Source organism: Trachemys scripta, chromosome 11 (genome assembly GCF_013100865.1).
Source record: "Trachemys scripta elegans isolate TJP31775 chromosome 11, CAS_Tse_1.0, whole genome shotgun sequence".
Classification (NCBI taxonomy): domain Eukaryota; kingdom Metazoa; phylum Chordata; order Testudines; family Emydidae; genus Trachemys; species Trachemys scripta.
This window is the reverse complement of record NC_048308.1, coordinates 29,380,958-29,404,811: the sequence shown is the minus strand read 5'-3', so window position 1 is coordinate 29,404,811 and position 23,854 is coordinate 29,380,958. Positions and strand designations below refer to the sequence as shown.

The 23,854-nt window shown below is 39.7% G+C and overlaps 1 protein-coding gene across 1 annotated transcript in view; it reads left to right on the top strand.

Annotated features, from left to right (window-relative positions):
- Window positions 1–23,178, top strand: part of CCDC148 (coiled-coil domain containing 148) — a 129,979-nt gene extending 106,801 nt beyond the window's left edge. The window contains exons 12-15 of the mRNA XM_034786398.1: window positions 3,576–3,694; window positions 9,705–9,822; window positions 16,119–16,262; window positions 21,475–23,178. Of these exons, the coding sequence (XP_034642289.1) occupies window positions 3,576–3,694; window positions 9,705–9,822; window positions 16,119–16,262; window positions 21,475–21,621 (528 nt within the window). The 3' untranslated portion in view covers window positions 21,622–23,178. The remainder of the gene's footprint in view (window positions 1–3,575; window positions 3,695–9,704; window positions 9,823–16,118; window positions 16,263–21,474) is intronic.
- Window positions 23,179–23,854: the final 676 nt, after the last annotated feature.

Sequence of the window (23,854 nt, the reverse complement as noted above, 5' to 3'; positions counted from 1 at the left end):
GCCAGACCCTGTTCCCTCGGTCACACTACCACTAAAAAAAATAGAATGAATGAAATTACTAAAGAGACTGGCATGTAGTTAGTGTAACAGTGGGACAACAGCACTTGAAAAAATGTTTTCCCTCTTGTCTCATATCCTATAACCTTTTTCTTTTATTCTGGGAACTTGTCGTTTTCAATTGTGGTTATGAGGTCATACTTTTAAGCAGGTAAAATATGCACTTGGAGCCAAATCCTGGTGCTGTTGAAGTCCATACAAGTTTTGGCTTTGACTTTGATGAGACAGGATTATGTGTACACTGTGTAGGCATGTTCTGGTCATTATCTGTAGACATTTTAAGCATATATCAAAAATGTACAAGAGGAACTTTTCAAGATTCTCTATACTGTGCGATTCCTGCATTCTTTCACGTTGGCTCTGGCAGATGTTTTCTGATATTTGTTCCCAGAGGCTAGGTTATTATTGCTTCTCGGTATTGGTTTAGTCTTTTTAAACTAAAGACTTCTGTCTGCATAATTGTTGGTCATGGGTATGACGAGGTATGATCCCTGACTGACATATAATGTGCCAACAGAAGTTCCTAGCATAGACACAAAGCTGTGTTTATATCGATTTGTTTCACTCCTGGGGAGTGATTTTTCTATACCAGTATGATACAGTTGCATTTACACGAGGAGCACTTTGCCAGGAAAAGTGCTTCTGGTATAGAGACAGCCTTCGAGGGGGTAAATGTGTATAATCTCCAGCCATTACAAAAATTGTATTTGCTTTCTGATCCCCTGCCACCTGAATGCCTCTTTAGTATCAGTGGTTTACTACTAGTTTAGGATGCAACATGAAGAAATTTTGATTGATGTTTCAGAGTTGTCTGACAAGTTGTCTCTATTGGTGGCCTTGGCCATCTAGTTTTTATTTTCTCCTATGTCATAGGAGGAGTGGTTGAGTTACAGGGTAGGTTGCATCACAACTTTTGCTTTGTTTTTATTTGAAGTTTTTCAGCTGTTGATCAATTTGTTTTAGTTTGTTTTGCCTATCTGTCTTTTCTTAGGTTGGGTTGCCCAATGGCAGGTGGGCATAAAACCCTAGAGGAACAGGAAAAAAGGCATGGGGGGGGGGCATTTAATTGCCATTGGCAATGTCACTCCTCTGTATAACTACCTGGATCATAGAGCAATCCTTACCCTCTGCTCCTCCCCTGACTCTTCGGCTCTGTTTAAGAGCCGGGCTGCCCGAGCGCTACCCGCACCGCCGGAGCCCGGGAGGGGAAGTGCCCAGCTGGGGGCGCAGGGTCCGGAGGCATAGGGGCTGCCAGAAGCCCAAGCGCTACCGGCTTCATGGTTTGCCGGGCAGCCTCCAGACCCTGCGCCCCCGGCTGGGCGCTTCCCCTCCTGGGCTCCAGCTGCGCTGGGGAAGCGCCGGCTGGGGGCGCAGGGTCTGGGGGCTGCCCGGCAAACCGTGAAGCTGGTAGCGCTTGGGCAGCCCTTTCCCCGTGGCTGGGAGTGGGAGGGAGGAGGGGGCGGGGCTGGGGTGGGGAAATGGGCGGGGCCAGGGCCCGTGGAGGGTCCTCTTTTTTTATTTAATAGATATGGTAACCCTACCTGAACCACAGCACCTAAAGGATTGTTTGCAAAAATGGAACAGCTCATTTTGAAGGGTCTGATGTCCTGAAAGCCATTGCAAACTGGAGCCTTCTACAAAAGCCTAAAACTAGTGTATTTCTGTGACATATAATTTATTACTTTTATTGCCATTTCATAGAGGTTCTGTAGCAAGGAATGGTCACTTAAACTATTTCCTTTTTAAGTAAGCACCTTCCTCACTGGGGATTGGGCAGGGGAAGGAGTGAATTTAGAGATTTCTTTCTCTTAAACCAGGGACTTGATGTACTTCGAAATGAATAAAATTGATTTTAGATGTTTTAATTATGAGGGCTTTAAAAATGTATATAATAACTAAAAGTCTGTGTCCCAAGATGTATGGCTATTCTGTGGAGCTCCTAAGATCCATGACTGGAGCTCTTTTGTGTATCTGTTTTGTGGAGTCCTAAGCTACACAGAACTTGGCTCTTGCTTGCACTGAAGTCCATAGCAAAACTCCCATTGACTCGAGGTGGTGCAGAAGCAGGACTCTAGTACACAGCTGATGCACAGAATATCTTCAGATGGGAGCCCTTTTGAGGTTCAGTCACATGGAGCCTCAGAGTATAAGATACATATGAACTTTACATGGAGAGTTCTCACAGTGAAGTGGACAAGAGAGCAAAGCTACAGTTATTTGGGATACCTTAGCTCTGAATTTCCATACTTTTAAAATAATTGTATTTAAAATGCACCCTTAACTTTGAATTTCCTTGTTTTCAGAAAGTTGTGTGTTATATAAAGATTCTATGATTTATTAATTTTTCCTTCATTAAATTATTGATACATATTTACAATTTTAATTCCAGCTTAATATCTAAGGGGTCTGTGAAAGGTTGTTGTTACTATAGAACAGTGGTTTTCAAGATTGTTACCATAGAACAGTGGTTTCAGGGGTCCGCAGACTATGCCTAAGATTTCCAAAGGGGTCCGCACCTCCATTTGAAATTTTATAGGAGTCTGCAAATGAAAAAAGTTTGAAAACCACTGGTTTTGAGGAATAATGCAACAATGGTGAACACCACAAAAACCTCTGTGGATCAGACATTATCTTATTAGCTTTTGACTAGGACAAAATAATATATCCAAAGTTACTAAATGCCGTTCAGAGAGGCAAGGTGATGAGGTAATATCTTTTATTGTACCAACTTCTGTTGGTGAAAGAGATAAGCTTTCAAGCTTACACAGAGCTCATCTTCATTCAGTAAGGAGCATGCTAATTTTCTGCCTCATTGAAATTCCAGTTCTGTACCTAAATTTGCAAGATAGTTGTCTGTTCCTTTCATCTTTAGCTGGCATTACCAGTCAGACCAAAAGCAATGTCAGTGAGGACATATCTGACACTCCAAGCATCTGAAGAAAGCCCATCCATCTTCTTTGGTTATTTCATGGGATGTCTGCTTTCTGTAATTGCTACTGCTGGGTAGAACAGATGAAGAGGGCCATAGTAACAAGAAAAAAATTACTGGTAATTCTGTTTGTCGTAGCTCTCCTTGCTTCTCCCCTGGAGGACTGCCACTTGGAGCTACTCTTGATTCAAACTGGAAATGAGGTGCTCTGATTGCCATGTATTTTGTTTCCTTGCTCCCTGGTAGGGGGAGCAATAATGCTGTCTGTAGTTGCTGTTGTTGGATAGGATGGAAAATGAAAAGACTGCAGGAAACATACCAGTTAGCAATTTTTCTATTCATGCATGGGAGTTCCACAAACTCCCTTCTGCTCCTACTACATTTCAAAAGCAGTTTCTGCAGCTTCACATTTAGAGTGTAGCTTGTTAATGTTTCCTAACATAGGCAAATATGCTATTCTAAAATATACATATTATTACAAAACCCAAGATGTCAGGGTTTCCCTGGCATTATCCTTGCTTTGCTGGCCTGTATCTTGGTTTATAAGTGTTCTGTTTTAATCTGTATATTTCATGCATACAAACTCCAGGTGAGAATATACTGGGCTGAAAAACAACGCAAGTGGCAAGAAATGGAAGAGAAAGATCTACAGCGTCTGGCAGAACTGAAGAAATTAATGATCGAACAAGCAACTAAAGATAAAGAAAGGTATTAAAACAAATAAAGAAAACAAAACAAAAGACCCTGAGAAGTGAATAGATGTTCAGAAAATGTTGAGCCCCAACACTCTGAAAGTCAGGGTGACATCCTTTTAAGGTGTTTCAAGTTGGATGCCCAAGAATTAAGACACTCAATTACTAGTTACTTTTGAAAATTTAGACTTAGTCTTTACATACGTAATATTGTATTTACAATATGAATCTCGATATTTATTGTGTTCATATGTGATACTATGCCACTCCAAAGAGAGGTTTTCAGTAGAACTGGGTGGATTCCCCCATCCAAAAAGGATTGTTTTAGAATTTTCAATACATAGAAAAAAGAGCATCTTCGTTATAGTTTCTCCATAATTTGGAACCAGTATAGTTCAAAATGAGAAAAGAAAATGTTTGACATGCATTGCAATTTATTAGTTTGATATTATAGACAACTTTACCCTAAGGATTGGGGCCCTCTGTGGGCCGGGGTTCTGTCCATTTTCTGGAACGGGAAGAAAGCCAGGAACCAGTTTAAAACCAGGCTATTTATCAAAAAACCCTTTCTTTGTCTGTTGGTCCCTGGGGAATCCCATTTGAATTAGTATATGCTCACCTTTCTAGCTTCTCTGGAGATGCTAAAACCTGAGTGAATTTGCCCAATCACCCCCCTGCTGTTCTCCTATTTATCCTTCCCATGGAAATTCATACAATTCCACAATAACATTCAATTGCATTTTCAATACAATGAATTCCAAAGATGTTAAGTTAAACCTTACTGAATTAGTTTTATTTCAATAAATTTCATTCAGGATATTGTCAGTCTGTCACAGTATGAGCACTGTTCTGTCCTCTGTTCCACATCCTCAGTGTTCTTTACTTATGTATATTTATTTGTCGCCTCTTTAACACACCTGCAATGGCTTTTTGTTTAATTCACTGCACTGAAGCCATTAATCTTGTACTTTACCTAAGGCCATGAATGTTTGGGATTGAGATCCAGTTGAAATTATTGCCTGAGGCTATTTAAGGGTCAAGGGCAGAGAGACTGCATTCTGTTTTCCAGCAGTAGTTAAAAAAAAAAAAACCATCAACAAGGTGGATGTGTAGAAGCTGTTGTGTTGACTCTGTGCCATATGAGGACCCCTGTACAATGGGGTGATCCTGCCAAGGTCAGCTATGTCAGTAATGACACCTGATTTCAGTGATAGTGCAGTATAAAACAGCCACACAACAAACCAGAATCTAGTCCTTGTATTTATGAGCAATTTACTATCCATTACAAAAGAAATATATGGAGATATACCTATCTCATAGAACTGGAAGGGACCTCAAAGGTCATCAAGTCCAGCCCCCTGCCTTCACTAGCAGGACTAAGTACTAATTTTGCCCTAGTTCCCTAAGTGGCCCCCTCAAGGATTGAACTCACAACCCTGAGTTTAGCAGGCCAATGCTCAAACCACTGAGCTATAGGGTTCTATTTAATATGAATATAATATAAAAGATACATAAGCAGTGCATGAGTTATTTTCTAATGTGTTTTTAAAAACTATAGATATTTGGTTATCTAGAGTCATACGGTAGGAGAGGATTATGCTAATAATTTATATAAAATAAACAAATGACACAATTCAATAAAGAAATAATAGAGGTGAGATTATGAATCAAAAGTAAGTAAATGCTCAATTTTAGTTTACCAGACTTGTCATACTATACAGAATAAAACAGTGTAAGGAAAGTTAAAACTACTTACTGTTTGTTGAGGATATTCATTCTTTGGAATTGTGTAGTGCTTTTCATCTTCAGATTTCTTCACTAACATTAATCAAAGAAGGAAAGAGAGGTGTTACTGTTATTAGGTACTGTAGTGCCGCATGTGTGCTGCCTGGCACTCTACAGTATATTAAGTATGCCAAGCTAAAATGAAATACATGCCCCAGTGAGCTTACAGTCAAGGGTCACAATACTATGAAGACTTAGGTATGTGCTTAATTATAAGCAGGACTAGTCCTAGAATCTTTGTAGGATTGGGCTTTACAAAACTAAGAATGGGGGCAATACAAAGCAATACAGTACTAGGCAGACATAACATGGCAAGTGGTCATTACAGGTGGCATGTTTTACTGATCTAATGGATTTTCAGTAGATTTTTAAGGAGGACTGGAAAGGTGTTTGGCATATATGAATTGTCTGGCTATTCCAGATATAGGGGGTGGCAAAGAAGAAGACACGAAAATAGGAGCAGGCAAATGGGATGGAAAAAGGTAAATAGGCTTTTTTTTTTTTTAACTAAAGTTTTCTGAATTAAAGATAAAATTGGATAACTGGGCCTATGAAATTATCATTAAGAGGGAGAAGGGCTAGATTGGTCTTTTTCATCTCAAACATGGATGATCCTGTCACTATGTTAAGACTATATTCCAGGGGTTTACTTGCGTGCTGTAGCTGCTTGTATTGCAAAGCACGAGTAAACCAGATTTACAGCTGCTTTGCATTACCAGAAAGTGCCAGTGAATCTGACCGTAAATAAGATTTTTTTTCCTCTTAAAGACTAAGTACTTCACTTTTGACGCTTATTGAGGTTACAATTTCTGACTTTATGAAGAAATGTAAAATTATTGCTGTACTGTTTAAAACTTTTAAAAAATCCATGTTGTGGGGTAGTGACAATTATTCATACCTCATTTGATAGTTTTCAATTCTGATAGAAAATCAAAGTGTAATTCACTGCAGCAGACTGCTGAATCATTCATTGTTTGAAGCTCTAAACTTTTGATGTTCATTCTACACAAATGCTCTAAAAAGACCGGAAAGTAAAGGAATGTGAAAGAGATTATAGAACAATAGTGCACAGCTACTGACTACTAAATTTTAATAGTCTTATTTAATTTTTTAAGGAAGATTGTAGCTTTTTTTTGTAAGTAATAGTCTGTTGCATGGTAACTATCCCACAATGAGAGAGACTCCACCATAAAAACAGAAACCTAATAAGAAAAATGTTCAAGTGGAGACTGAGTTGCATAAACATATGTACTCACATTTGAACAGACAAAACCTGCATTTGCATATACACATGAGATAAATGGGGCAGGTTATGCTTATAGACATTGAATAGTATCGTTCCCCACAAGTAGTCCCATTGAAACCAATAGGAACCACTTGTGGAGTAATGGGTTACTCAGTATCAACAAAGGTATCAGCATTTGGTCCATTGAAAGGGCAAATGGGTACTTGTATGTGCAAATACTGTACCGATTTCCCTGTATACACATAGGGCCGTATCCTCAGCTCATGTAAATTGTCATAGCTCCATTGACTTCAATTGACAATTTACACCAGTTGAAGATTTGGCCCATAAATTTTATGGATGCCAGCAAGGAGCTACTTCTGGAAAACCTGGCCCAACATGTGATGTATTTTAGGCCCCAGGTATCCAATGACTTGGCAAGATCATACAGCCATACAGCTGATTGGCGCACAAGCTGCGTGCGTGGAGAAGAGGTGGGGCCAGGGCGGGGATTTGGGGAGCTATCCAATGGGAGAAGGAGAGGGCGGAGTCGGGGTGGGGGGTGGGGCACGAGCCGGAGCGGAGGGCAAAAATTGCTTCTTTGTCCAGTGTCCCGTCGGGACGTGGGACAAACAAGTAAATATCGGGACAGTCCTGATAAAATCAAAACGTCTGGTCACCCTAGTCAGATATGGAAACATCTTCTGAGCTTCCGTCCTTTTGTTTAACCACTACATGTACCCTCAGCATTCGTGACTTGTTTGTTACTGTAATTGGAATAAACATTAACTGATTATAGTCTGAAAAAAACTTGTATTACAAACATTTTTAAAAGTTCTGTTAAAACTTTTATAATAAGCATGTTCGTTTTTTCCTCTTGAATAGTTATGAGACTGTCTGAAAGCAGAATTTTAATGAAATTATGCTTATCAGAAATTACATAAGTATGTAGCCACAATACTTCAAAAGGTAGCTCTGCTGAAACTAATTAGCTAAACTCATTTGTCAGCTAGTTGCTTATTAAAATTGTTATTTACTGGGATACTTAAAGTAAAAATTGAGTATTAAAACATTAAAATTAAAATGTTTTGCTGTAAAATTAAAGTTTACTTTGAAATAACAGTAGTTAAAATGTTACTGAGTATAATATAGTAAGTATAATAAAATTATTACAGTATCATGTGGAGTTACAGCAGAAGTGAAACACTTAAAGTCAACTATAAAATATTTATTAAGCTGTTTTAAACTTGGAATACTATTTGCAACTGAGAATATATTTACAAATTGAAACTCCTCCCTGTTGTGTATGTAGCTTTCATATCTCTACTGTTATCCTCTGACCAGGAAGCTAAAGATCTTTGTTAATGCTGCTCCCAATTGGACAGCTTGAACAACATGATGATCTTCTCAAGATAGTACAGGCGTTCTCAAACTGGGGGTTGGGACCCCTCAGGGGGTCATGAGGTTATTACATAGGGGTTGTGAGCTGTCAGCCTCCACCCCAAACCCCGTTTTGCCTCCAGCATTTATAATGGTGTTAAATATAAATATATAAAATATATAAAAAAGTATTTTTAATTTATTAGGGGAGTTGCACTCAGAGGCTTGCTATGTGAAAGGGATCACCAGTAAAAATGTTTGAGAACCACTGAGATAGTATGATCATGAAAATATGATGATCTTCTTTTTTCTTCTCATGAGCTAGGAGTGCCACTTCTTCAACACTTTCAGCCCTTGCTTGGTCAGAAAACAAGAAACAGAAACCTTGGGCCTGATTCTCCACTGCTTTGCACATTACATAATCATTTACACCTGTGCAAAGTGAATGCAAAATTCATGTAAGAATCTACCATTCTGCTGTGATAGTGTTTCACACTCCCTTTATACATGTATAAAGGACTGCAGTAGGGACAAGTCACTTAAAAATCGGGCCTTGATACATGTCCCTAAGTTTTTTATTTAGTAGTTCCTAGCAACTTCCAGCCTCATTTTTAATAGCACTGGATAATTTTAGAAACAGTATAGTAGTGCAAGCAGTTAAAGCTTCATGAAAGGCTTTCAGTAAAAGGCTAATTTTATCATTTGCCATTTTCCATGAAAAAATAAAAATTCTTAAGTCATCTCACTTCATGCAAGAAGCAGATTAGGCTTTCACCTTGAGACAAAAATATTGCCGAGGCCTGTGTTGTGAGTCTGAGCCTATTCAAAATACAGGAACAACAAGAACAAATTTAGAAAGAGTCTTGTGCATCCTTGAATACCAGTTTATCCTGTTAATTGCTCTTGGATCATTGCAGCCGTGGTCTTTCGTAACTGCATGGTTAACTGGCTGCTTTTTTCCCAATCCCTACAAGTTATACTCTCCTCTGAGTTTAATAAAGTTTTTCTTTTTCTAAGAGTAATAGTATTAAAAATCCCCACTTTCTTTGCAGTGCTTCCTAGTGCATATCCCCAAAGGAAGTTAAAAGTTTTGAGGAGGGGGGGGGGTCTGTCTGTCTGTCCCATGAATACAGAGGAGGGCAAATGCTACCTCATGCAAAAAGACAAAGCAGGTTTCTGCTTTTTTAGGGCAATAAAATTCAGTAGCTTTACTTACTTCTACAAGAAGCAAGATTAGAGGTCTTGCCTATTTATTGAATTGAAAGAGGAAGGATAGGGAGAGTCATGTTTTTGCTGCAATGTCTGGATGTCAGAGTGCATTGCTTTTAAGGTTGTTAGTGAAGAAAATGGAAGAAAAATAATAATAATGAATTATAGAGAATATTGAACAAAAATTAGGCTCCATAAATGTGTTCTGATAATTAGCTAACTTGTGAGAATATTCATGGATAATTATCCATTCTTTAAACTCTGGTAAAACAGTTAAATAAGTTAGTTTCAGGGGTTTTGAGGAAACCTCATATTATTCATGAGACAGAGATAAAGAATTTCACCCTGGTTTTCAAGCAGAAACGTTAAAACCACAGTTTGATACAACTTACCCAATGTTTTCATCATCATATATGCTCTATTACAGGGTTAAGTTTAGACAAGAACTGTTGGAAAAACGCCTGATGGCGAGAAAAGAACTGTCCCTTCAAGAAGCCCATGAGAAAGAAGAAAGAGAGAGACGGCTTGAAGCCCTCAGGCAACAGGTGATTTTGTTTCCTGTGTATAATATTTAGATATACAATTAAGCTACATAAAATTACATTAATATAACACATTACAAAAGCAATCCCCCAGCAATCAAGGAATGAAAAAGTTAAGGTTTTCACAGTAACATTACCTCTGCCACTTTACACACCCTGTGTGTTTTGTGCTTCTGACAATATGAGCATTAATATATTAAATGACACAGTGGAATCTGTCAACATTTGGAAGTGGATAGTCATTAATTTCTCTGAGTTGGGACCCTTTTCTCTTTTTCTTCTGTTGCTGTTCCTTTTAGTTTCAGTCCTGTGTAGAGGACCAGCACAAGGCTTATGAACCACTTCAGCCCCGAAAATGAGTGTAAGTGATTCATAGGCCCTGGGTTGGCTCTCTGCACAGAATAGAGTTTAACTCTCTATGAAGTTTGGGCAGTTCATGAAAAAACTGTATTCCAGATAGGACTTATCCAGGATGGCCAAGTAAAATTTACTGTGATAACGTTTTTTTTTTTTTTCTTTTCCTAACCTTTGAACATATGTCTTTGAAACATTTATGTTACCTTTAATTTTTTTTCAATTTAATTTCCCTGAGTTGTTTTTTGTCTTCAAGGAATAAAAGGGAAATCCAGTACATGAGATTCTATGCTGTATTCATGGAGGTGCGTGCAGCATAGAAAGTGCAACCCAGAGTGTGGGTGAGGAGCAGGGAAAAGTTTATTTAAACCACTTTTTGTGTCTTTCCAATTGTGGGCTACTCTAGGAGCCAAAACAGCACCCAGTGTAACTCAGATAGCCCTGTGTTACAGCAGCCTCCCCAGGGTAGCCTATGGTTTGCAATGCAAGCCAGAATGACCATAGCAGAATTTCCTATGACTCCCACCCCCAGCACACGCTGTGCACTGGGGCATAGGCAGCCCAATGCAGTGTGTGAGCCAGGCCTGAGAGGCCTGTTTATGGCCTTATAAATTCTTTGAATTAAGACTTTGGATTTGCAGAGTTTACAAAGTCTGCAAGGAAGGATGGTCCTGCAGAGCTGAAAATCTATAAATGAGGCTCTGAGGGTATGTCTACACTAACTAAAACCCCACAGCTGGCCTGTGCCAGCTGACTCAGGCTCGCAGGGCTCGGGATGAGGGGCTGTTTCATAGCAGTGTAGACTTCTGGGATTGGGCTGCAACCCAAGCTCTGGGACCCTCCCTCCTCACAGGTCTTAAAGCCTGGGTTCCAGCTTGAGTCCAGAATTCTACACTGCAATAAAACAGCCCCTTAGCCCAAGCCCTGAGAGCCCGAGTCAGCTGGCACAGACCAGCCGAGGGTTTTTAATTGCAGTGTAGACATACCCGAGGGAGAGAAATGCATAAGAAAAGTTATTTACTGAAAAATTAAATCTGTTTGCACAGATGCAAGCTGTGATACTGATCTTGCAAACAGTTATGTACAAAAGTAATTTGACTGACATTAGTGATTTAATTTACTTCAAATTGAATGTTTTCAGCTCCTTTTGGATCTCCTGCAGAACTTTAGTAATGTAGGGATATTATCAACTTAAACTGTCGGATCTCCTATGTCCTAGTCCAGGGGTAGGCAACCTATGGCACGTGTGCCAAAGGTGGCACGTGTGCTGATTTTCAGTGGCACTCTCACTGGCTGGTTCCTGGCCACCAGTCCAGGGGGCTCTGCATTTTAATTTAATTTTAAATGAAGCTTCTTAAACATTTTAAAAACCTTATTTACTTTACATACAACAATAGTTTAGTTATGTATTATAGACTTATAGAAAGAGACCTTCTAAAAATGTTAAAATGTATTACTGGCACAACCTTAAATTAGAGTGAATAAATGAAGACTCGGCACACCACTTCTGAAAGGTTACCGACTCCTGTCCTATTCCTTAGTTGTCTCTACTCAGAGCAACACCCCAAATCCTCTTATGTCTTGATTGAAGTTAGCAAGATCCCTTTGCCAGCATGAGTACACTTGATGCATGGTTCTAGCATTAGAGTTTATGGTAACTCAGAAGAGCACTGTCTTTCTGTACAGGTTTCTGGAACATGCCAGCTTGTTACAGAGATACAGATTGAATTTACTTTCTTGAGTTTAAAAGGCAGGCCTAGGCTAGATTGTTCTCTTCTGGCCAAAATGTCCTCATTACATTCCTTTAACATGTTTCAGAGCTGGTTTTCAGAGAAATGAGCCTCATAGTTCAATTGGCTGCTATTTCAGTCTTTTTTTTTTTTTTTTAAACCTATTGAAGTTTTTTTTAAGATTGAGTAAAATGATTGAGTTAAAATATTCTGCTAGAATAACCACATTATTTAGCGATGTCAATACAGTGAGTTACGAACACCAGAGTTATGAACTCACCAGTCAACCATGCACCTCCTTTGGAACCGGAAGTACACAATCATGCAGTAGCAGAGACCTCCCTCACCCCACCACCCAAAAAAAGCACAAATTCAGTAAGGTATTGTGTTAAACATAAACTACTAAAAAAATAAAGGGAAAGTTTAAAAAAAAGATTTGACAAGGTAAGGAAACTGTTTCTGTGCTTGTTTCATTTAAATTAAGAGGGTTAAAAGCAGCATTTTTCTTCTGCATAGTAAAGTTTCAAAGCTGTATTAAGTCAGTGTTCAGTTCTAAACTTTTGAAAGAACCACCATAACATTTTGTTTAGAGTTACGAACATTTCAGAGTTAGGAACAACCTCTGTTCCTAAGGGGATCCTTACTCTGAGCTTCTACTATATGTTCCAGACAAACTTGATTAAATCAGTTGAATCAGATTGGCATTGTTTACATACAAGAAAGTATATTTTCTTGGTCGCAGTAACTCTGTGAGCTGCCACCATGCTGGTGACTGGTACATTGGGGTTAAAATGTCTCCAAAAAGGCTTTTGATGATGATGACTGAGTTCCACCTTAACTATTCCTCTAATCAATCATTTTTCTCCATCTTCACCCGATATTGGTAGGGTCTTACTCCATGAAATAAATCTCTTAGTTTTTATCTGGAACAGATAAAGATATTTAGAAAGTCCATTCAGTTGTTTATCTTTTTGACATGGTGAAACTATGGATATAACTTTTTGGTTAAGGGGGAGAAAGGTTGAATCTTCTGTCATGTACAGTTTTAATATTTTTTGCTTGCATTAGTTATCTGATTAGGTGTCCGCAATTATATCCTACTTCAGATTGACTTTTCTTCATGCAGTTTGCTGTATTTTTACAAAACAGTATTAGGCCACTTGTATATACTACAGCACAAAGAAACTACATAAAAATTGTCTACAAACTGCAATTTATACTCTCTTGCAAGAAGAATTAGATTTGACTCTTTAATAAAGAAAGGACTGTTACTTAATATAACTACTAAGTTATTAGTCCACTTCTTTCATCTCCATCACTTTTTGGTTGTTGGTTTTGATTGGGAAGAGCCCTGAGGACACCATCATTTTCCCTCATATATTCAATACCCTCACTCAGTTGAGGGCTCTTGCACAACCACCATAATTCCAGTCTTGGAAAGTCTGGTTAGAAATAAGCAATTTCTCTTCTTCAATATTTACCTCTGCACATTCCTGCTTATGGGAAGTACACACATGCATACTGAGCTTGGAGCCATCTAAAAGAACAGTGGGCTATGTGAGCTCTCCTTTATGGGTTTAGCTATTCAAACCATAAGCTTTCAAAAGGATAAGCGACCCCTACAGTACTCATTCACTTCCAATAGAATATGGCTGTGGATGTAAGGACCATCTTTACGGTGCCCTCACTGTTTTTAGGCAGAATTTCTGCATTTGCCTGTAGGTTTAGTTTAGAATGTAGTGTAGTAAATTTTGAAGTTGTTTTATTTGACTTATTTTGATTTAGACTGCTCTTTGGGGCCCTTCCATGCTCCAGAACTGTGGTTCTCAAGTGTTGCCTTTACTGGTTCCCTTACCTTTGAACCATGCCTAATCCAGAAGGGTGGGTATAAGAAGTATCCAGCAAGCAGCAATGAAGTGTGAGTGACTGATCAACACATTTTCTGCCTCTTTTGTTTTGGTAAGGATCATTCTTCAGCTCCATGGTCTGTCTGTGCAGCCTTTATGCACAAAGCCTGAAAGCAGAGAAGCGCTTCTAAATATTTTCCTTATGCAAGAAGTCTTGAATCCTGGATCAGCCTCCTTCTAACTAGAGTCCTACTAGTTTCCAGGATGTTCTAGCTCTACCTTCAGTTCCATCTTGATTCCAGGGTCTATTAATTATGTGTTGACTTCAGAAGATGCTTGGTCAGTGCTGAATCTTTGTAAGCTCCAGGAGTTTCTTCTGTTCCAAGGCTTATATTGGTGATGATGCCCTCCACATCATTAGAGACTTTGGTATCTTCTTCCAGCAAGGAGGCCACAGTTCATCAAGGTTTCTTTGGAACCAACAGAATTTTCAAGGCATTCAGCTGCCAAGTCTGTTGTTGGTTGTGAGGTTGCCTCAATTCATTTTTCCTCAGCATAGTCAGAGTTGGTAAGCGGGCTACCATCTAGATAGCACATTACATCAGTGCTCTAGGATCTGCAATGGCTACCTATGAGCTTCCAGACAAATTTTAAGGTTTAGGTTTTGACCTATAAAGCCCTAAATGGCCTGGGACCTGCCTACCTGAGATACTGTCTGTCCCTCTGTGATACACTGCCACAGTTGTGCTAGGTCTCCCTCCATAGGCTTGGCAGGGCTTCCTCCATATGGGCCTTGGGGTTCTGCTATGCCCTTTCATCCCTCATTTGACCTAGCATAGATTTGCTGATTTTCAGGGCATGCTGCATGGCATTTGATCTTTTGAGGTAAGGTGACTGAGGTATGGTTGTCTGTGCATGTTTGATTATGTGCTGCTGTTTATTTAAAAAATGACAAAAAATAATTGGCAGAACATGCATATTTTGTGAATGGGCACTTTTTATTTATTCTAAATAAAATAGAAATAAAATAATAAAATACTGAGGTGCTAGGTCTTCTCTTGGCTGCCCAAGAATAAGATATGGCTTAGGTGACTCATCTAAGCCATCAGATGGCGCTGTCGTCCAAATGCCAGAAAAAGCATCATGGATCGAAGGATAGGTCTCTATGGATGAGCAGTTTTGATCTGAGGAGACTGTCCTAAAAATGAGATTGGTTTGCTACCCAGATCTGTAGTTACTTCACATAGTGGCCTAGCTAGTGATAGATTGCTGAGAACAGATGCTCGGTGTTGTGAAGGAGTGCAGAACAAACTACTTCAGTGCAAGAAGGAGTCTATGGGAGCCTGCTATTTGTTGAAGTGGACAATGATCTCTGCATAAGCTGTAATCAATAGGCATTCACAAACGAAATAACCTATGTTGAAATTTTGGGCTAGTCAATTCAGTTCAGAGGAGTCAGGGGATCTATACTATTATCCCTAAGCAGCTATTTCTGCTTAGATTCTTCTATTGTGTTCTGCCTGATGTCATCTTATGATGGTTCTTGAAGGGACATACATGTGTATTTCTGTCAATCCCATAAGCTGTTCCATCTTTTGACTTGAACTTAGTGCTTACAAGATTGACAGCACCATGTTCAGGACTCCTGGCAGACTGTTGTCTGTCTTATATATCACATCTGAATTTCTGCAAAATTTTAATGAATCCTCTTACCCTCTACCAAAAGCTCCAGCCTGTACCGTTCCCACTGTGGAGATTAAGCAAAGCTATCATTTGTGGGTATCTAGACATATCTTTCTGCAGGACCACTCTTTTTTGATTTGGAATCTCACCCTGGTGCTTGTTCTAGGAGATCAGCTCTGCAATCATTGTTTAATTAACCCTTCTCAGTCCACCTCCTGAGAGATTGTAGTGCTAGTTCCTCTCTTAAATAGCTAGTTTACTAGTCATATTGAGAGGAAATTATTGGAGAAAGAGGAATTATTTGTCAATAACTCTTGTTTTGCTCCTGCATTTCCACATTTCTCACCTCCTGTGGCCCCTCATTTCCCTGCTTCTTCCGAGTTTTCTGAGATTGTTGGATTCAGTGGAAGGAACTGAGGGCAGATGAAGTCACACATACTTTTTATAGCCTGGAGACCAATCATTTAGACCCACAGCGGGTCCCATTGCTTTTCAGAATGGTTCAGAGTTTGGCATGGGCACACTTACATCTCACAAATGTGGAGCTGCACAAGGAATATGTTTAAAGGACAACTGTTCCTTGGTAAGACCTTTTCTCTACGCCAGTCCATTTCACTCCAACTTCATTCCAGTTAGATAGTATCAACTATTTGACTAATAAGTATTTTCATGTAATGTTGTTTAGGTTGCTATTGTTGCTGAAATTGATCCAGCTAGAATGGTGGCTGATACAGTGGCATCTAAAGCTAAAATGGGCATTGGAACTGAAGAAGAAGAATGTGTTCTTCAAAGACCACTGTTTACATTGCATACATACAGTGAACAACAGGTAATTGCCTATCTTGTATAGACTGTGTACAAATGAATATTCCATTAACAGAAAGATTAATAATAGAAAGTTATTGTCATGTGTGAAACCAAAAACACTGGAAAGAAACCAGTAGGGCTGTTGATTAATCGCAGTTAACTCATGCATATAACTCTAAAAAATTAATTGTGATTAGAAAAATTAATCACAGTTTAATTGTCCTGTTAAACAATAGACTACCAATTGAAATTTATTAAATATTTTGGATGTTTTTCTACATTTTCAAATATATTGATTTCAATTACAACACACAATACAAAGTGCTCACTTTATATTATTTTTATTACAAATATTTGCACTGTAAAAATTATAAACAAAAGAAATATATTTTTCAATTCACCTCATACAAGTACCGTAGTGCAATCTCTTTATCGTGGAAAGTGCAATTTACAAATGTAGATTATTTTTGTTACGTAACTGCACTCAAAAACAAAGCAATGTAAAACTTTAGAACCTACAAGTCCACACAGTCCTACTTCTTGTTCAACCAATCGCTAAGAGAAACAAGTTTGTTTACATTTACGGGAGTTAATGCTGCCCACTTCTTATTTACAATGTCACCTGAAAGTGAGAACAGATAGTGACATGGCACTTTTGTAGCCAGCATTGCTAGGTACTTACATGCCAGATATGCTAAACATTCGTATGCCCCTTCATGCTTTGGCCACCATTCCAGAGGACATGCTTCCATGCTGATGACACTCATTAAAAAAATAATGCGTTAATTAAACTTGTGACTGAACTCTTTGAGGGAGAATTGTATGTCTCCTGCTCTGTGTTTTACCTGCATTCTGCCATATATTTCATATTATAGCAGTCTCAGATGATGACCCAGCATGTTGTCCGTTTTAAGAACACTTTCACTGCAGATTTGACAAAATGCAAAGAAGGTACCAGTCTGAGATTTCTAAAGATAGCTACAGCACTCGACCCAAGGTTTAAGAATCTGAAGAGCCTTGCAAAATCTGAGAAGGATGGGGTGTGGAGCATGTTTTCAGAAGTCTTAAAAAAGCAACACTCCGATGCGAAAACTACAGAACCCAAACCACCAAAAAAGAAAATCAGCCTTCTGCTGGTGGCATCTGACTCAGATGATGAAAATGAACATGCGTCGGTCTGTGCTGCTTTGGATCGTTATCGAGCAGAACCAGTCATCAGCATGGATGCATGTTCTCTGGAATGATGGTTGAAGCATGAAGGGACATAGGAATCTTTAGCACATCTGGCATGTAAATATCTTGCAACGCCAGCTACAACAGTGCCATGCGAATGCCTGTTCTCACTTTCAGGTGACATTGTAAACAAGAAGCAGGCAGCATTATCTCCTGCAAATGTAAACAAACCTGTTTGTCTGAGCGATTGGCTGAACAAGAAGGAGGTCTGAGTGGACTTGTAGGCTCTAAAGTTTTACATTGTTTTATTTTTGAATGCAGTTATTTTTTGTACATAATTCTACATTTGTAAGTTAAACTTTCATGATAAAGAGATTGCAATACAGTATTTGTATTCAGTGTATTGAAAAATACTATTTCTTTTATTTTTACAATGCAAATATTTATAATAAAAAATAAATATAAAGTGAGCACTGTACACTTTGTATTCTGTGTTGTAATTAAAATCAGTATATTTGAAAATGTGTTAAATATCCAAAAATATTTATATAAATGGTATTCTATTATTGTTTAACAATGCAATTAATCGCACAATTAATCATTATCAATTTTTTTAATCATTCAATTAATCACGATTAATTTTTTTAAATGCTTGACAGCCCTAATATCTAGTTAATGTATTTAAAATTAAAAAGTAAACTCTTTGACATGTATAATGTATTTCTCTAAAGGATTGTTGTTCTTCTTCCCCCTTCTCTGATTAGTATTATGTTAAATGTTTAGGGCAGGGATTAGCAACCTTTGGCAGGCAGCCCGCCAGGCTAAGCTCCTGGTGGGCTAGGTCGGTTTGTTTACCTGCTGTGTCTGCAGGTTTGGCCGATCGCAGCTCCTACTGACCGTGGTTCACTGTTCCAGGCCAATGGGGGCTGCGGGAAGCGGCGTGGGCTGAGGGATGTGCTGGCCACTGCTTCTCGCAGCCCCCCTTGGTCTGCGACAGTGAACCAGAGCCAGTGGGAGCTGCGATCGGCCAAACCTGCAGACGCGGCAGGTTAACAAACCGGCCCGGCCCTGGCGTGCCACGTGCCAAAGGTTGCCGATCCCAGGTTTAGGGTAAACTCCTGCCCTTATTGAAAACTACATCAAGTGAGAGTCACTGTTGGGTGGGTAGCTTTAAAACCTTAAGTAGTAGATGTCTTTCAATGAAATGGCAAATTATTCCATTGTCTGGGATAGCTCATCTACAAGCCTAGTCAGGTGTAAAGGGAAAACACCAATTTAAAATAATGATACTCTTTCTCTCAGTTTGAATCAGATTGCTGAGGACATTCCCAGTTCTGCTTGAAATAGAAATTAAACAGTAGTACAACAGCATTATAGGTTGATTTATTTTTCCCCAAAAGCAATAACCATATGTTTAAAAACACTATCCACGCTCTAGAATAATGATGTGGAAAGTCTGTTTAGAAACATACACTATTGGTATACTTGTGAGGTATAACTTTTAGCCCTGCATCTGCTGAAATTAAATGATGCTGTTAGTTAAGGCTGCTAGATACTTTTCATTATGAGACCTTATTTTCAGTTTCTTATAACTTTGCCGAACTTTAAGCATTCAGATTGGATTTTTCAATGTTGAGTGTGCCATAAGCTGTGCTTTTTTTTTTTTTATTTAAGTTTCAGCAGCAATGGTTCAGCTCCTTCCAAGAAGAAGACAAAAGAAAAATAAATTGTTTTGGCCCTTTTTTAAAAAAATTGGAACTGTCTCATTGAAAAGCTCTAGTACCTCCGTATTTTGGAAAAAGGACTCAACATTTTTCAGGCAGTAACCTTGGTGTCAGGGATGTTCTCTTTGCTGTCCACGTGGAAATTCACCCAAATTTGGCCAACTTAGAAGCTTCTGTAATATCTCAGTTTGTACATGGCCAGTAGAGACTTGTTAGAGTGTAGCACCTAAATTATCCAAATATTGTGTCTGCCGTGAGTGTGCTCCATCTTGTCACAGCTCCTACATGCCAGCCGGACTATGCTCGTCCCCACAGAGTGACTGAGCATTTTCCATCCCAGGGCTGCAGGGGCAGAGCAGGATTTTTCCTGCAATGGCTCCTCCCTGACACTGTAGACCGCTGTGGTATTGGGCTCAGAACTGAGAACAGTGTGGCTCTCTCTCCTGTGCCCTCAATACTCCCCTGCTGGTCCCCAGGCAATGGGGAGGAAGAAGGCACACTGGAATGTAATGGGCTGAGGAGTGAGGGGAGGGAAGGGTTGCAGGAGGCAGGGGATGGGAGTGGATAAGGAGTAGAGAGGGAGCAGGGAGGGAGTAGGAGCTGGAAGGTGTGGATTGGAACAGAGGGCAGATAATCTCCAGTGCAGCATCTGGAATTGAGCCCAGGTACCCTCAGTCTCCACATACCTCTGCTGTCAGCAACGAGCTGTGAAACCCACTGGCAAAGTGTGTATCTCATCCCCCCCATCCCACCCCAGTGGCCTGTCCACATATAGGTTAACAGGCTCCTACTGCTATCTTTTACTTCATTAGTGGAAGAGGTCTGTGCTGTGGATTTTAAGAGCTAAACCCTGTTGATGGCAGAAGCTGGGAGTCAAAATGGTTCCATATAATGGAATTTCGGTTTTGCTTTTTTAATTAGGCAATTACATTAAAATATGTTTTTTTAAAAAGTTAAGGTTACAAAGTTAAGCACTGACAAGTTATGAAATACCAGAATTAAGATTATCTTGTGCATATGCATTATGATACAGTTTTTAACTACATGATCACATACAAATTTTCCACAGGACCCCTGTCTCATTCAGTGCTCAGGATCGCTGGTGCTCTGGGAATAAATCAGGACTGCGAAGTGAATGAGGCTGTCTTCTGTAGGACCCAGCCTCATTTTTTGCAGAAGTTGGGGATACCACCACCACCTATTCTCACAAGGGTTGTGAAGATTAATTAATATTTGTGAAACACTCAGATAACTATGGTGTGAACACCAGGGCTGGCTCTAGGCATCAGCAGTCCAAGCATGTGCTTGGGGTGGCACTTTCCAAGGGTTGGCATTCCGGCTCCCTTTTTTTTTGCTTGGAGTGCAAAAAGTGGGGAGCCGGCCCTGAGCGGAGGTGAGCTGTGGCGGTGGGGGGTGCGGGGAGGGCCGCAGGAAGTAACCCTGGTGGGGGGAGGGCAGAGGAACTGCTCCCTCCCCCAGTCCATCTTCGCTCCACTGCCGCCTGCTCCCCCGAGCGCACCGCTGCTCCGCTTCTCCCCCCTCCCTCCCAGGCTTGCCACGTGAATTAGCTGTTTTGCGGCAAGCCTGGGGGAGGGGGAGAAGCGGAGTGGCGGCGGCGCGCTCGGGAGCAGGTGGAGCGGAGGTGAGCTGCGGCGGTGGGGGGCGTGGGGAGGGCCGCAGGAAGTAACCCTGGGGGGGGGGCCCCCGGCTCACCTCTACTCCACCTCTGCCTCCTCCCCGGAGCACACTGCCACTTCGCTTCTCCCCCCACCTTCCCAGACAAGCCTGGGAGGGAGAGGTAGGAGGGGAAATGCGGCACGCGGGGCTGGGGATTTCGGGAAGGGGTTGGAATGGGGCGGAGTTGGGGCGGGGCCGGGGTAGCGCGGGAAAATTTTTTTGCTTGGGGCGGCAAAAAACTTGGAGCCGGCCCTGGTGAACACCATAGAAATCTCAGAAGGAAATTAGTAAATCTATCTTCAGTGCAGGGCTAGGATGGTATGCATTAAATATGTCCTGCAGCCACACATCAAATATAGAGAATAAAAAGCAATATTGAGTAACTCATAAAGCAGGGATCCTTTGGGAAAAATATATGATCATGAAGTTAAAGGTTATGCATATGTACAAGGAGACTGAAATAAAATTGCACAGGCGATGTTAATTTTGGCATTTTCCAACTTTTGAGTCCTTGATTTTCCAACTTGAATGTTCTTTTAGCATAGGTTTTTATGTACCGGTAATATATAGAGACACACAAACACATATGTTACATTTTTGAGAAAGTATTAATACTGATATTTTGTTTCTGTTCATCATTATGATATTTTATTTTAACAGATCATTTCTGACCCTAGAGTTCGTGTTGAGCTAGCTCTTCGAGAAGCTGGACTTCATAAAACTCTTTATGCTAAAGAGATTTTACCAAAAATTCCTCCACCGAAACTTCCAAGAAGGGACATGGAATCTACAGTCTTTAAAATGTAGAATCCAGGATGGATTTCAGAACTCTTTGACTATCCTCTGGACTATAGTAGGAAAATTTTTAAGAAACGTCTTTAATTTAGATAACTTTGTGAATTTAGGATACTTCATAGAATTATTTAGTTCTCAGTCAGTGCAGTCATTTAAAAATAAATGTATTTCCTATGGAATGCGCAGTAGGCCATTTAATAGTCCCCCCACAATCTTGAATAGAGATTTGGAACATCATGTTCTTTAAGAACAGTTTACTGAGAGAGTAATCTAATTATCTGTAGCCAAATAAACACCTTATGGAAAAGCTTCAGAAAGAGTCACTGTGCATGGAACCCTGTGTTAAGATTTCCACAGAGCATCATGTTTGGGATGGTGATTTCCCACATGATAAACACTGTGGGGCCCAACCCCAAACCTGATGGATCTCTGGGGATCCATGGGAGACATGGGACATCAGCATGTTCCCTCATTGGTTCTGATCCTTGGAAGCCTTCTCCCCATTCCCACCATGGCAGCGTGGTTCCTTTGAAGCTACACTTGTAGGTAGTCTCCCCCTTGGCCACAGTAGCATCTGAGCATTCCCCAGGAAACTCTGTGGGAAAGGTTATATAATGTGGGATCCTGCCCCCAGATTTACCCTTTTTCAGCCTCCCCCAGTGAAGGCCCTAGAGAGGGCTCCACTGGGTGTGTGATAGTGTTGAGCCTCTTCCCTGCAGAAGACGTGAGATCTGCATGTGGAGGGCTCTTCGCACACACATCACACAGCATACAATCTGGCACTTGGCAAACGGCATTTTGAAGAAATATTTTTTTGTGTTAATTGGCAACACAAATCTAACATAACTTCACAAAAGAGTCATTTTAGATGGTAATATAGTACATGGATGCATCCCACATAACTTTCATATCAGGTTATATTACCTGAGAATTTGATTTTTTAATTACAAAAACGTCATTATCATAAATGCTTCTATTATTCCTTCATTATTATAAGAGGAAACTTAACCTTTCTCTAAAATTAGAAACCAATTTGGTGCATCATGTTTACTGCAAACCAATCATCCAAACAATTTTATTTTGCAATTTAGTCATTCAGAATACATTATAAAATTAGAAATAACATTTTAGCTTTAGGATCTATATATATATATATTTTTTTTTTAAAGGAATTTTTTCATTTACATGAAAGGGAAATTGAAAAGTAATTCTGTATAACTCCTCGCTTTTTCTAACCTTACGTAAAATGCGTGTAACATGTATGAAAATAAGGAGTATCAAATATGCACCTAGCAACCTAATCACCATTCAAGAAACTATTTGCATATGACTGAGAATATGGTCTTTTTATTTCATTTTACATTACTTGTCAAATAATATATACACATTGAAATTTCTTATTCAACCTTTCATAAAATACATACACTGTATGGATCATGCTGTATTAAGGGACAATAAATATTTGAATAAAAATAGGATGTATTCAATTCCCTATCGATCAGGTTACATATGTCCCTAGTTACCATAGTCTCTGAATTACTCCGTCATTAATGGATTGTACACTCACAATGCCCCAGTGATATAGGAAGCACTTCCCCATTTTACAGATGAGGCACAGTGCAGATTAAGTGATTTGGGATGTCTGCGTCTGAGCCAGGAGCTGAACCTGGTCCTTTGGGACCCAGTCCAGTGTCTTAGTCATGTCTTCCTACTCCAGTATCTATGCTCTCCTATTGTTAGCTTGTTGTACATGTAATGTTTGGACTTGACTGCTGAGTGTTTGTGCCCAAATTACAATTCTGTGTTTATTTGTGCAACGGATGACTCCTAGAATCATAGAAATGTACGACTGGAAGAACCTCGATAGGTCATCTAGTCCAGAGTTCTGCCCTCAGGCAGGACTAAGTATTATCTAGACCAGTGTTTTTCAACCTGGGGGTTGGGAATGAGTTTAGAGGGGTCGCATATGAAGGTAAGAAAAAACATTTGTGTGCCAGATCAAAGTTTATTTTTACATAGAAACAAACTATAAATTCACTTCTTATGAATTACGAGTCTTACAATCATGATATAGCATATTTTTGGGTAAAAAATTTCTCTGCTAATATAAGAATATAGGAACTGAAATTACTCAATATATTTGCGTAGATATTTAAAAGATTCATTTATTAATGCTGGTGGGCCAGTATTATTCATAATTTACTTAATATTTAAGGTACTGGGTTTCAATTTTTTCAAGTCTTAG